Here is a 14,717-nt window from a genome sequence, read left to right as displayed (position 1 = left end):
AATAGCAATGTTATATTTAGAAACCATGTAAACTGTTTTGAACAAATATCGCAGAAAAGAAACCCAAATTCATGTTTCCTTCTCCAACTCCACCACGAATCATAGCAATATCGCTCTGCGCAAAACAACACCCCCTTTATTCTTGGCAGCTAACCAGAACAAAATGCAAAAAAAGACTCTCCAAACTCTTTCTGACTTTGGCGTGAAGGCAGTTCCACGAGCAGCAGCAACCCATCATCCATTATGTTCCATCACCGAATTCATAAATCTAATTCCTGTGCCATCGATTTCTCGCTCCCTTCTCGACAAAAAAAATACGACGAATACAAACGAGAACGTCGCAACACAGGACGGCAACGACGACGTGTGCTTTGCATATCCGTTCCGAATCCTTCGAATCCTGGCAACAGTCAGGTCTAGTGAAGTATGGTTCCATTTTATGTGTATTTCAATAATAGTATTTTTTGGAATGAAAGATCTTATTATAGAAAATTTTCGTACGTCACAAATCCTGACTGTACTCATATCCGCGAGTTCGTCGAGGGGGTGGAAGTCGGCGAATCCTCCTCCTCCTTTCCGATCATAATACTCGTACAGAGTACATAGAATTCGGTGCTCGGGGAATGCAAAGTAGGGTGCATCGGCAAAAGAAGGCTACTTCAATAGCGCTCACCCCTGGAGGGGGCAGAACATTCAAGTAGACTACATGTTCGATTTTGACAGCCATATTCCACATACTGCCAAAAGAAGCTGGCATCTCGTTAGCGAAATTTCTGCCATTCTGTTGAAATTTGAAATTCCAAATAAGATGGATACAAATAAGAAAAATCAACTTATATGAACTAATTTTTAAAAATATATCAATATTTCATTTTGTACAATTATTTTGATTCACCTCATACTAGCATTTTAAATAAACATTTAAAAAATGTGAAAAGCAGCATATTCTTTGATCACATGATCCCAAAACCAATGATTAAGAGCAATCAAACAGCTAATGACGAAATAAACTTACATCCAAATGCAACCCCCCAAGAGCAAGTGCGTGGCCTTGCAATTGGTTCTCAATTTAACAAATTACCCCTTCATTAATGCTCGCATCTGTCAATCCCGAAACCCCTCTAATTGAAACTTAAAATTTGGAAGAATTCTCTTTCATTTCCCTGCTCTGTACACTACAAATGCACCTGCCCTGAAAACAGCGTTTTTACAACCTGATTTAAGACCTGCCACCATTCCAGATAATTACACCTCAATTTTAGCACCTAATCCTTACTCCTGCATACACACTTCCTTCGAAAACAGTGAATTGCCTGGACGACTTTAAAGAGGCAATTTTACGATGCGAAAATTGACTTCGAAAGAAAGAGCCTGCAATCGGCTCTGACAGCATTAGTGCTTCTAATGGAGCGAATTAACGCATATCCGGGCAAAATGTTGTGCAAAGTGCAAGCTGGACGACCGTGCTGGGCACCGAGAGTTGTTATTATCCGATCAGGTTGAAATTACGTGCGAGGGTTGTGCACTTTGGTGAATGGATGCCAAGTGTTTGGGATATTATTTTGAAAGATTCGAGAATGTTTTATGCATTTTTTGTGATTTTCTGAGGTGAATTAAACTTTTATTTATATTATAGGTCCCCCTTCAAATTTCCTCAAAAATTGGTAAGCAAAAAAATATAATTGCTGAATATTTTAATTTACAAGAAAAAAACTTGTATAATCCAATAAACTTTTCAGAATTTATTTCAAATATGGACATTTAATCTTTGCACAAATTTCGAATTTTGGGACCGTAGATCATAAAAAAACATAAAATTTCAGGGAAATTTCTAACAAATTTGAGACTGTAGCTAGCTTTAATTGTGTATAAAGCATTATGTGATATTAGCAACTCACTATGTTTAAAAAAAATTAGAAATTAAGGGGTTACATAAAAAAGCAAAGCAATCCACTTTAACGACCCCCGGGTCTTTTGTGGGCTCTGTTGCAAGTTTCTGCTCATTTCTAGGCGTCCGAAGGTAATGTGTGGTGAGCCACCTAAAAGCTCTTTTACGCAAATGGACCGACGTTTTACTTCCCCATCCGATAGAAGGGGTTACATGTAAATCGGTAAACATTTCAGAGGTTGGTATGAGCACACATTGGTTTTTTTTATTCTGTTTTCAGGGCATTAAAATAGGCATTTTCGTTTATTACCAAAAGAAGTATGAAGACATTTGGTTGTATCATTGTCAAGATATAGCATTTAAGGTTAGCAGTTTCTAAAAACAGGTGCCACGATATCTCAACACTGCTTCGACCAAATCGGCTCAAAATGTTGGTGAAGACTTGTTAAACCGGTCCCGTGTGCATGACGAAGGCCGATTTTCCAAAAACCTTATTGAAAATAAAAGAAAAAAAAATATTTTTTGCTTTAAGTATTAAAATCAGCCAGTTTTTGATTTTTGTATTTTTTTTTAAGCAAAATTAAAAAAAACTGGGCTTCGTCATACACACGGAATATTTCTTGAGAGTCTTCACTTCAAATTTCAGCCTCAGCTCATCTCGAGGAATCGTGGCACCCGTAAATCAACTCGGTGTTTAGAGATAAACATTCATAAAGTTTGACAGTTCGCTTTACGCATGGCAAAATTTAGAACTAAAATCGTCTCTTACTCAGTTCAATCATGAAATATCTTCATGAAACTTTCAAGAGTGATTGAAAGTCATCTTTTTGGTGGATTCATTGAATTGTCTGTATTGCCAAATTTTGTGATTTTGTAAACATGTAGAAACTCACAAAAATGTAACCCCTTAAGTAATATTAGAGCCATTTTCATCTTGGTAAATCCGAATACTTTATATTAGTTGAAAGCTAGTTACAAACAAAAATACCTTTCAACTTGGTTTGAATTAATTTACATTTAGTCAAAAACTATGACCATTTAAAGATTTGAACAATTGGAAGGTTTGAAAAAAAGAGTAGCGCGATATCACGAAATCACGATAAACAGGCTCATATCAGGGAAAACTCGTCAGTGGGTTCCATGTTTATGACGAAAGCCGATTTTCAAAAAGTTCATTTTACAATTTTGAAAATAACTCGTCAAAAAAGTGGTGCACCAGGGTGGTGAGTCGTATACAGCTTCTTGCTCAAATTCTTATTAACTCACTTAGACAATTTTTGTATAATTTTAACATATATGTAACCCCTTAATCTAACAAACGATGACTTGATTAGATATCCGAAAAGTAATCATGATTTCATTACAAATTTTAAAGTAGGTACTAGTTACACAAGATTTTTCTTTTATTTTGTATCCATTATATTCATTTTTCATTTTTTTTCAGTAAATACGCAGTCAAAAATCGGGGAAACCTTATATTAGTGAATGTTGACAGATTTTGTTTCCGAAAAAATGTTTAATGTTACCTCTTGAAAAGTTATACATTGTAATTACTAAAAAATTTCAATCACTTCAGGTTAAATAACACAAACAAAAATATTTGTAAAGGCATTTGTTAGGACATTTAAGTTTGAAACTAAACCTTTTAAAATGTTTAACTATTTTTCAAACAACATAGAGCAATTCCATGCCAAATATGGAGTCGGTTATACCGGACCCTCTCCGATTCCAATGAAACATTATAGACATGTTATCCTGCGCTTATATAAGCCATTTTTGTGTTTATGGAGCTTGTTTCACTCGATAAAGACATTTGAGAAGGGCGTAAGTGTTTTAAATATTTTTGTATCTCGAAGCCGTTGCATCGCATCAAAAAGTGGTCAAAGACAAACATGTAGGAAATTTGATGGGCTTTCCGAAAAAAATACACTGAAAGAAAAAAAACACGCCACTTCTATGAGTTTTTCTTTATCATTTTTAAGTTTAAAAGTCAAAGCCACGATTTTTTTTCGCTCAATTTTTTTGTGAAAATAACCTAAGATGTTACAAAAAGACTCACGAAAAATGCAGGGTGGAGCAACTCACCTAAAAAAAAAAACAAAAATCTTTTATTGAGACTGTTTTTTATAAGTGAAAAACTATTTTACGGAGTGCCCATCAAATTTCCTATAAGGTTGTCTTTGACCACTTTTTGATACGATGCAACGGCTTCGAGATACATAAATATTTAAATTACGTAATACAAAAATATTCAAAACACTTACGCTCTTCTCAAATGTCTTTATCGAGTGAAACTAGCTCGATGTACACAAAAATGGCTTATATAAGCGTAGGATAACATGTCTAAAAAGTTTCATTGAAATCGGAGACGGTTGAGAAAAAAGTGCCTTAAAATTTCGTGGCTGGAATTACTCCATATAAAAATAATATTCACTTATTATATTCAATGAAGCTGCCATGCTTCTTTGGAAACTTGTTAACTTTGAGTCACTAAATTATTTATCGAATATAACTTTATAGATTTGATTGTTATATGCGAATTTTTGTTAATATTTGTTAAGATAAAGTGATCTATTAACTTTCAATTAATAAAAAAATACATTTTTAATCAAGATTTATGTTTTTTCGCAAAACTTCCAGCAAAAAATTCAAAAAAAAATTATCTCATCAGGCTATGTGAGCTCCTAACGTTAACGTTATTTAAAATATTTTTAAAATAATATGTGACACATTCCGCCGTGACGTTGCAACGCTTTGACTTTTCTTTTTTCAGTATTTCGGCTGTAACTAAAAAAATACATTGAAAAGGTACATATGTTATTACAGATTCGGAAAGTACATTAAATTTCCTATAAGAAACAATGTTGAAACATTATTTTAAGTGAATATTCTATTTTTGAGAGAGGAATATGTAGCGTGACGTTGCAACGCGTGACTTTTTCTCAATCCTGAACCAATTCATGTTTCGCCATGAACTCTGCTCAGTTAAATGGCAAATTTGGAGTTCTTCTTCCATTTTTAGTGTAAAATTGGTCAACAAATCGAATGCAATCATTAGTTTTTCGAAAAAATCAAACCTCGATTTTTAAAGACCATTAACATTTCGTGACGTTGCAACGCACTGTTTTTGAAAACAGGGTTTTTCGTTGCGTTGCAACGTCACGAAATTTTAGTTTCAAAATAAATCATAGTTTTTGTTAGTTTGAGCAACTTCAGGTTATGATTTTATTATAAGACATTAATAGACAGTACAAGGACATGTGAATTGATTGGCCCGCCCATGTTAGACCCCCCCCCCTCCCCCTATACCACTTTCACAGTAGCAGTACGATATACGAACTTTTCCAAGCATTTTCAAAGTAAAAAAAATATTTGTATTATTCCATTATCACGAAGGACACCAAACCCTCCACTCCCACCTCCTCTATCCATGTTATGGGGCGTCCATGCATTACGTAACGCCGTAATATCAAGGGGGAGGGGGCGGGGTTCGAGGATTTATACAAAAAAAATGTATCGGAAATGTATTACCAGGGGGTGGAGGGGGTCTAAAAATATAAATGTTTTGTTACGTAATGCAAGAACGCTCCCTTAATATTTTAATCGTTTTGGGAAATTTACAAAACACGTGGAAGTTTTAGAAGGGAGGTATGGAGCTTCAAGTTTTCAGGAGGGCAGAAATTTATAACTAAAGTGCCCATATCGTTTGAACATCGGTCTATTTTGATTTACTCAACAAGTTTTATAAAATACCTACTTTTTTCGAGTTGCTACAAACCTAAGTGACGGAATTTGTGAATGACCCATGTACAATTTTTCTGTAAATAGGCTCGGAAACATTATATAAAACATATATAATATTTATTATCCTTTGATCTCCAACAATCAACTACGCATACACCTTTTTAGCCATGTGACCAATATGATTTAAAATTTCGTGACGTTGCAACGCAAACTTAAACCTGTTGTAACTTTGGATCTAGACAACCAATTTAGTCGCTCTAGGTTGCATTTGAAAGCTCTTTCCAAGTACAAAGAGCATCCGAAATATCAAAATGATTGAATGTTTAGTTTTCTGTTGACATAAACAACTGTCCCTTTTTCGTGACGTTGCAACGCAATAAAATGGTAAACTTACACTAGTTTGAAAAAATACTTAACTTAAGATAAACTGTAAATCCATGACATTTCCGTTTAGTACATCTAAAAACCTACAAAATGCAATTAAAAGAATAATTTTTGGATTTTATTTCGCTGAAAACCAGGAGTTTTTAGAAAAATGTTTTAAAACGCTGATTTTATCACAAATTGTTGCATAACTTAATCAACTTGTACATAATGATATTCAAAAGTTCAATTAATGAAAACCATGGTTTTTGAAGCTTCAAGTAGTCTAGAATCGAGGAAAAATATCCAAATAGCTCATACACGCTTTTCAAAATTTCATCCTAAGGTGTACATTGCCGGAGAATGTGTCATGTATAGTAAGTTTCAAGAATTTATACAAAAATAAAAAAAAATCAGAAGTTTAAACCGAATTTGAATCAAGTAAATATTTATTTGAACCGAATTTTTTACTCTATTTAATCGTTTTCATAGTGAGTCAAACAGCGAACATTCTTAGTTAATGTATTTTATCGACTTTATTATTGAAGCTGACTGTAACTCTGAAAAAATGTCGAAATAAGTTCAAGACTTAAAAGGGTATTTAAACTAAATTTAAAAACCTTATTTCGCCTTGAAATTTTAAGCTTAAATCTTGAAATTCTTCCAGATACAAATATAAAACAAAAAAGTATCGTGCTGTTAAGAAAGTTTGAAGTTTTGTATAAGTCCACCAATTACAAATCATGAAATCATTTGAATTCATAGGCTATAAAAGAAGATGAGAAGAAAAGTTGCATAATTTGTCAATAAATGCAAGAAGAATCATTGCTTTTGATACTATTTTTTATTAAATTAATAATTTATCAAATCTTGTTTTATTGTCCTAAACAAAATAAGGATTTTTTTAAAGCAGGCTTCGATTTTCAACATTTCAATGAAAAGAGAGTTGTGAAATGGTTCACACGGCAGTACAGTTATCTTTTAATCATAAGTTTAAAAAAAATAAGTTTTGACGAAAATTTACAGCGTACATCGACATTTCACAAAAAAAAATCACAAACTGGTTCCATATTGTTAAAGATGGCCATCAACGAGAGAAAATTCTAATAAAATTGTTTTTATTTGGTGCATGTCAATTTTCACTGAAATCTTGAGGATTTATTTTTAAAGAAACATACCATACATACTTTTCTACCCCCTGATTTTCCGGGCACTATTGAGGTGAAAGCAAAGTTAACTTTGAACAATATTTGTGAAGGTCTAAGCTACAAATAAATTTTAAAAGAATGTAAAAAGATTGATCCCCTGCAATTTTATTAAACAAGAGCCCTTGAACTTCAAATCGGCCCTGCTGAAAATAAAAAATTATGTTATATAAATAAATCAAAAAAATAAATAAGATCAATATTGATAATGTTAAAAATGATTTTACCGATTTCAATGTGATAAAATTCTGCAAATAAACGGAACCACTTTTGAATTAGTTGTAATCTAATAATTTCTATACTTAATCCTATAGTCCATATCATACTAATTTTAATTGTTTATAATATTTTGAATGCTACCATAATTTTCATACATTTTATAGCTTCAACCCTTTAAAACAGCCCATGTTTTCAACAAAGTAATACGCTTCAAACGCGCTCTTTCTTCGTTTGAAATTAGTCCACACAACAGGTACTCGGTAAGAATTATCGCTTAATTCCAGGTGTAATCGAGAAATTTATCGATACTTGATCAAAGCTGCGCGCGATAAGCGATAATCTAGTTTCCGTTCCCTGGCATAACGAAAAACGGGATCCCAAAGAGTGCATCGTAAACCATAACTAATGACCTGTTAACGATCACTTCACCTTAACTTGCAGACAGGCAAACTGGAAAATTTATTAAACCTGTTGCACGGACGGGCAACTGCGTTTTTAATGAATGAATTTTGCACCGCTACTTTAAATTCGAGCTTAAATTAAGTACTTTTCAACCTGACGACTATCACTTCTATTTATGTCGCAAACTACTTTTCCCTCCCCACTAATTAACAGCCAAATTCCAAACAATCTGTGTGCACAGACACTGCTTGAACCGCAACCAACCTTTCGCAAAGACTTGACATTAAAAAGTCAAGCCACTCGACGAACCAAAGTTCCATATTTGAGCACACGGTGTCGCCACATTCCAACCTTGATCGCAAAATTAAAGCAGCGGCACTAATTAAAATTAATTTCCATCGCACCCAGTTTTGCACACACTCACACATTCACACTCGAACAAACATTCCATTTTCAGTTCACGTTCACCAATCATCCACAAAGTGCAATTTTTATGTGTCTTTTAACAAAACAAAATCGAAACCCACACACAATCGGAAGGTTCGTCACTTGTGACCACGCGGCATCGAAATCTTTATTTTTTTTTTCGGTCAGAGTCCACTTTCACCTCCGATCCGAGCGACAATTAATTGCCGAATGAGGGGACCCCGCCGGAAAACGGGATTTTCGACCCAAAAATGAAGGAATTTGACTGGGGTTGACAGGGGTGGCTGGAGGAAAGAGAGAGAAAAGGAGGAAGAGAAGGAAAGAGAGGGAAGCGCCAATTAATGCAGCGAATGAAGGTTTTTAATTGAAAAAAGCCGGTCAGGGTGAATGATCGGAAAGAGTGAGGGGACATGGAAATGGAACAAAGAAAGGAATAGGGGTGGGAATTGACAGAGCAAAACGAAGGGAGGGGTTCGAGGGAATGAACGCGGAAAGAAGATGATGAATTAGGGGAAGCTTTTTGGCAGGATTCGTTATCCAGGGTGAGAGATGAACCTGGAGTGCTATAAAAGTGAAAAGAAAGTCGAGCTTTTATCTAGGATATTCTAGGTTTGAGTCTAGGGAACAGGAAAATGAACCGGTTTGAATGCAAGTTATTCTATTCACGACATGAGGGCATTTTTAGTTACCATGGACACGTTTTTATGCAAGTTAAAGTTTTGAGATAAACGCAATTGTGATTCGAATAAAAGTTTTCATTATCAAAAAATGAAACAAAACATGCATAATGTTGATTTCTAGTCGCGGCCATTCCACGTTACTCAAGTGTAAAAATAGAAAGAAATGTCAGTTTATGCGGAAATCCAAGGTACTTTTCGAATAATTAATAATCCAGGGAGATGATATTTTTTTCATTTTTAACACGTCAGTTTTCAATGTAAAATCAAATTTGCAATCGTAAAACACTGTTTAAATTTTTGATAAAGTGAAAATGATTTTTCAATATAGTGTCCATATTTGCCTATAACTGTAAAAAAATCGAAAACATAAAAAAAATCAATGAAATTGCTTAAGAGACATTGAAGATACACATTGACATTGAAACATGTCAAAACATTATAAAAATAAATTTTGAAAATATCATGGATACCGGAAAATTTTTGTTGAAAAATCTAACTTATAAATCATCATAAAAAATTAATGTACCGGTATTTTTCTGAATAGTCTTCATCAATACCTACAACTTTGCCGAAGACACCAAATCGATCAGATTTTTTTTTAAAGTTACAGATTTTTGAATATTTACGTACCATTTTTGTATAAACAGCTGTTAAAAAATTGCACGGAGACTTGCATGGGTGAACCAATAACACAATGTGGCTTCGATGGTCATAGGGAAGGCCCCACAAAGTTTGAGCCAAATAAAAAAAAATGCCAAAAATAAAAATGGCTAGTGCTCTGTGATCTACCGTTTTTTCGAAATTTTTCGCCGTAGTTGATTGTGATTACCCGCGAGTTTGCTTCTCCAGCATGCCAAAGGCCGGCCGTGGCCGTGGCAGTTCGAGTGCGGCCTCGAAAAACCCGCGAAGTTCGTCTACCGGCCGTGTGCAAAAAGGTAAACAAACCAACGCCGTGTCGGCCGCCATCGCGCAGGGGAGCGTGAGCGCAGATGGAATCGACAAAAAGTTACTAGGGGAACTATACCCTTTCTCAGCCTATTTCTTTTATCGGCCTATCAGTACTTTGATCATGAGTTACAGCTTTCATAGAGTGTTTTTGACTGTTTCAAAGTTATAAATAGCTCAAACAAAAGTGAGCAAGCAACTCTCAATTGTTGATACATCTGAAAATGTTGATTTCATAGCGGAAAACAGCAAAAGTGATGAGAATTGGTCGAACGGCTTAGAGTGATTAAAATGGGCATAATTCCCCTACATCCCGGATATGTTCCGAGATCACCAGTGCGAACCCGTTCAGGTACTTCCGGTGTCACAACCAGTGGCACATCAACATCCGCCAATATCCCCATCAGGAACGAGTTCCAGATGCTGAGTGACGATGAAAACAACAACAGCAACACCGACGGTAGCACTACCGACGACGACGACGACGATGATGGTCGTGCACGGAAAAAAGTGTCGACGTCAAAAAAGAACAATTCTCCAACGGAACGTAGACCACCTCCAATTTTTGTTTTGGACACGTTGGCGATAGCGGATATTGTTTTAAAATCGGTAAGTCGTCAGTGCAAGTCTACACTTTTGACGAAAAGAACTTCGACCTGGTTCTGGAGAAATTGAAGCGTCAAAACTTCAAGTTTTACACATTCGACCCCGTGCAGAAGACTGCCGTTAAGGTCGTCTTGCAGGGGTACCAAGACCGCCCGATCTCCGACCTCAAGAAGGACCTCTCGGGTGCTGGAATAACGCCGCGTGACATAAAAGTCCTCTCGCGGAAGACAACAGTCACAGGTACACACACCCTGTACCTGTTGTACTTCGACCGCGACACCTTCAAGATTCAAGACCTGCGGCGAACTAAGGCGTTGGACGGGTTTTGGATAAACTGGCGGTTCTACTCAAAGAACCCGTCGGATGCAGCACAATGCCACCGTTGCCAGAAATTCGGCCACGGCTCGCGGAACTGCAACCTCCCGCCCCGCTGTGTGAAGTGCGGTGAATCACACCTCTCTGAGGCGTGTGCACTGCCGTGCAAAGCGGACTTGGGAGACAAGGCAGAGCAAACGAAGGCGCGCATCAAGTGCGCCAACTGTGGAGGTAACCATACCAGCAACTATCGTGGATGCAGCGCACGGAAAAACTACCTCGAGGAGCAGGAAAAGAGGAAGAAGAAAGCAGCAGCGTCCCACTCTTCTCAGCGAAGTACGATCGAAACCGTGCCGGCAGCTGGTCATCGTACGGTTCCAGCGGACAACTCAGCGTTCCCTCCTGGATGGGGGCGATCGTTCGCCAGCTTGGTCGCTGCCGGCAGTGGCAATACGGCCCAGCAAGAAGTTACCGGAGAAGATCTCTTTACTCTGCCAGAGTTCTTTGCTCTCGCAGGGGAGATGATGACGCGGTTTCGGACCTGCCGTAACAAGGCGGAGCAATTCCTGGCCCTTGGGGAGCTGATGATCAAGCACATCTATAAAGGATAAAAAAAACTGTGATCTAGTTTTAAGCTTTTTCTATTTCTATCCCCTTTCCCTTGCAATTTTAGTAAGTTTTTTTATTTTTTTCTTACTCTTGGTGACACCTTTATTTACAAGCAATAACTGTTCCAAAATGGATTATGATGTAACACACAGCTGTAAGGAACTTCAAAACCTCTTATGTACCTCAAAAGAACTTATTGTATCTTGATTATTCACCAATAAAACCGAATTGAAATTAAAAAAAATGGTCGAAATTGGTGGATTTTGTAAAAATTCAAATAATATCTCCATCTTTTGGTTTTTTTTGGGCAAAAATCAAAATTTAAATTGTTGCATAAATTGATTGCTCATAAACTTTGCTATTTCCTGTGACCATAAAAGTTTGTTCGTCTTATTGGATCGTCAATACAGATCCTCAACCAATTGCGACGACTGTTGTAGCATGTAGATATTTGAAAATCTGGAAAATCAGGAAAAACTTTCTGACTGAATTGATGTCTATGTCATAATTTAAGGATTATATAGAAGTTATAGTTATACTTCAAACAAAAATATCTTTTTTATTATTTCGCTAGAGGTATACAGAAATTCAATTTTAAAGAGCCTAAACCGATAAAAAAGTTCTCCGATCAGGCTCGAAATTTTTCTGGGTCGTTAGGGTGACCTACACCGTGATAGGGTGATCGTCAAATTTCGCAAAAACCACATTTTTCAAAAATTAAAAAACTCCGTGCCATTTCAACCGATTTCAGCTGTCTTGGACAACAATGGAAGGTGATTAGTTGCCGATAATTTGCGTGCACACTTTGCGCATTGATTTCAATATTGTATGGGAATAAGTATGAAAAAACATCATTGTTATTTTAAACTATTATTTTCAAACCAGCACAAGAACGTTAAAATTGAGAAAATGCTCTATAACTTTTCCGAAGAAAGTATTGTGCTATCTTGCTCCAGTCAAAAGATACAGCGTGCTCAAAACTGGTCTAAAACGTGTTTTTTGTTCGGAAATCACTTACCTTCTTCAGGAAATTTTAGAGGATTTTTTCAGTTTAAACGTTATTTTGTTGATTTGAAAAAAATTGTGGAAAATAGAAAAGTTAAAAATCAAAATATAAAAAAGAGAGTTTTCCATACTAATTTCCATACCAAATTGAAATGCAATTCGCAAAGTGTGCACGCTCCCAAACTTATTTAGGGGCCTAAAAGCAACCTAGAAAAACATGCTCTGAAAAATCGACCATCTCGAGCCATCCTTATGGTCAGCCTTTGATTTCAGAGGGTAGCTCGAGTAAGCCCAGTTTTGGACCACCCTAGTGTTCATTAGTTGTAAAAAGAAATTAAACCATCATTAAAGCATTTCTTCAATTCATTTTAGAGTAATATTTAATAATATAAAATTGCCTATTTTTTTGTTTGGCACTTCAGAAATACAAAACTCAAATTGGCTTTGGATGATTCACATTCGAAAAATAATAAGTTTAAAATGACAAATCCAAAAACACGAAGATTGTGAAATTGTGATTTTTTGATAATTTTAAAATGATATCAAAATATTCTTACATTTGTTTTGACATTTTTAGATGGCTTATTATATTCAAAAAAAATATTTGCCTCTGTTTGTGTATTTTGATCGAATAACTAAGCTAAAATAATATTAATATATAATCAAACCAGAAACAATTCAACTAATCCGTACACTTGACCAAACTAAGCCCCCAAGGTGCAATTTATGCAAATTCCCACTCACAAAAGACTAATCAGTCGTCGTGACTGGCGGCCAGTGAATAATAATTCAATTAACACGAAAGAAAGAACGTGAAATAACTGAATAGACCCCATTCGCCAAACCACCACACACGGTTGACGGTCTTTGTTGTTGATCCTCTCCTCAAGTGCAGCTTTTCAAGATGAAGCCATTCGCGGTGCATGACAGAAATCATCAATCAAGTCGCGTACTCTCCGGTCAATCCTGGGGCCCAGCTGGGCGCGGGGGCAGATGCAGATGACGGTGGGACGGTGGATGTTAAAAGAGAGTTATTTGAAAGAAAATGCCTGACTCGCTGCATAACATTGCAGCTTGGTAGGCATGTCGACGTGTTTGTCAGAAAAGATTATCAGATATTCAAAAACCCCTTTCTAGTTAAAATTTTAAACAGTTTATCCGTTTTGAAAAAAATGACAAATCAATCCTCAAAATTTAAAATAAATAAACACTTTATTTGAAATTAACTGCTAGTGGTGGTGGATCAACTGGAGCCGGAGCTGGTGGAGCCAGTGCATTCACTGGTGGTGGCGGCGGTGGTGCAGCAGTGCAGTAACACTCCACCTCAATGGCGAACTTTGTCTTTTCTGGCCCGTGAAAGTTAAGAATCGTCGTTGTGGCTCCCAAACCGCCAATTTGGATGTCCATTTTGAAGCCAATTTTGTTAAACTCCCAAGCGGTTGCCTTGATGGCACTCAGAGGAATCTGAAAAAAAATATTTTAAAAATTTATCATAATCAATTTCAAATTAAAAACTTACATTGGTCAACACTGGGACCTGCAGCGGAAGGGTCGTCTTCTTGCCGATGTAAAATTTCAAACACAGTATATCGGTGGGGGCAATCACGCCCCTGAAGTGGCTCAGTTCAATGGGTTTATCCAAATTGAATCCACGTTTGCCGAACGATCCGATGGCCAGTGCCAAAAGTATAAACACTTTCCATGCAGATCGGTTCAGCATGGCAGGTATTTTGTTGAACTTATTTCGGTCGCAAACTGGGACCTACTTTTGCGGTTTCAGTTTCGGTGATCAACTTTATACCAACTTTCACTGAGGGGAAGCCAGAATGAGGGTAATCATCTTGATCCCGTTAAATTTCTGGTAGAAAATCGTAATACAATCTACTACTTAAAATGTCCATGGACATAAATACAACCAATGTTCAGATATTCATGACAGATAATTCAAACGATCAATTGTAATGACAAAAGAAGCTGGCGTTGATGGAAATCATTTGAATAAAGTTGCGCTATCAAACGCAAGCAAATTTTGGAACATGTAAGTTGTGCCAAATACTACCATTTTCATAAGTAAATATAATTTTCCTGCACTGATACGAAATCCGACAAAGCGACTTTTGTTAATAAGAAATTCTTTACGAAATCGGCCGATTTCGACCATTTTTATTTTTTGTATTTTTTTAATTGACTCAAACTTTGAGGGGGCCTTTTCATGACCAATGAAACCTTTTTTGTCATTTGTTCACCCGTACAAGCCCCATATAATTTTGGCAATAAAAAATTGATACCAGTGATTCGATTCCTTAGGCA

At 36.2% G+C, this 14,717-nt stretch overlaps 1 protein-coding gene across 1 annotated transcript; it reads right to left on the bottom strand.

Moving 5' to 3' along the window:
• Positions 1 to 13,596: 13,596 nt before the first annotated feature.
• LOC128093630 (uncharacterized) lies at positions 13,597 to 14,149 on the bottom strand. Its single transcript, XM_052711185.1, has 2 exons — positions 13,927 to 14,149; positions 13,597 to 13,871 (listed from the first exon to the last, which is right to left on the bottom strand). Exons 1-2 carry the CDS (start codon positions 14,125 to 14,127, stop codon positions 13,620 to 13,622), a joined length of 453 nt encoding a protein of 150 aa, XP_052567145.1. The 5' UTR covers positions 14,128 to 14,149; the 3' UTR covers positions 13,597 to 13,619.
• Between the last annotated feature and the right edge of the window lie 568 nt (positions 14,150 to 14,717).

Source organism: Culex pipiens, chromosome 3, assembly GCF_016801865.2.
Source record: "Culex pipiens pallens isolate TS chromosome 3, TS_CPP_V2, whole genome shotgun sequence".
Classification (NCBI taxonomy): domain Eukaryota; kingdom Metazoa; phylum Arthropoda; class Insecta; order Diptera; family Culicidae; genus Culex; species Culex pipiens.
This window is presented reverse-complemented; position numbering and strand designations above follow the sequence as displayed.

Bases quoted from the DNA above. Each gene is read 5' to 3' on its own strand.
- LOC128093630 (XM_052711185.1), bottom strand. From the start codon at position 14,127: ATGCTGAACCGATCTGCATGGAAAGTGTTTATACTTTTGGCACTGGCC. The intron at 13,872-13,926 runs GTAAGTTTTTAA...ATTTTTTTTCAG, and splicing joins AGGTCCCAGTGTTGACCAAT to ATTCCTCTGAGTGCCATCAA.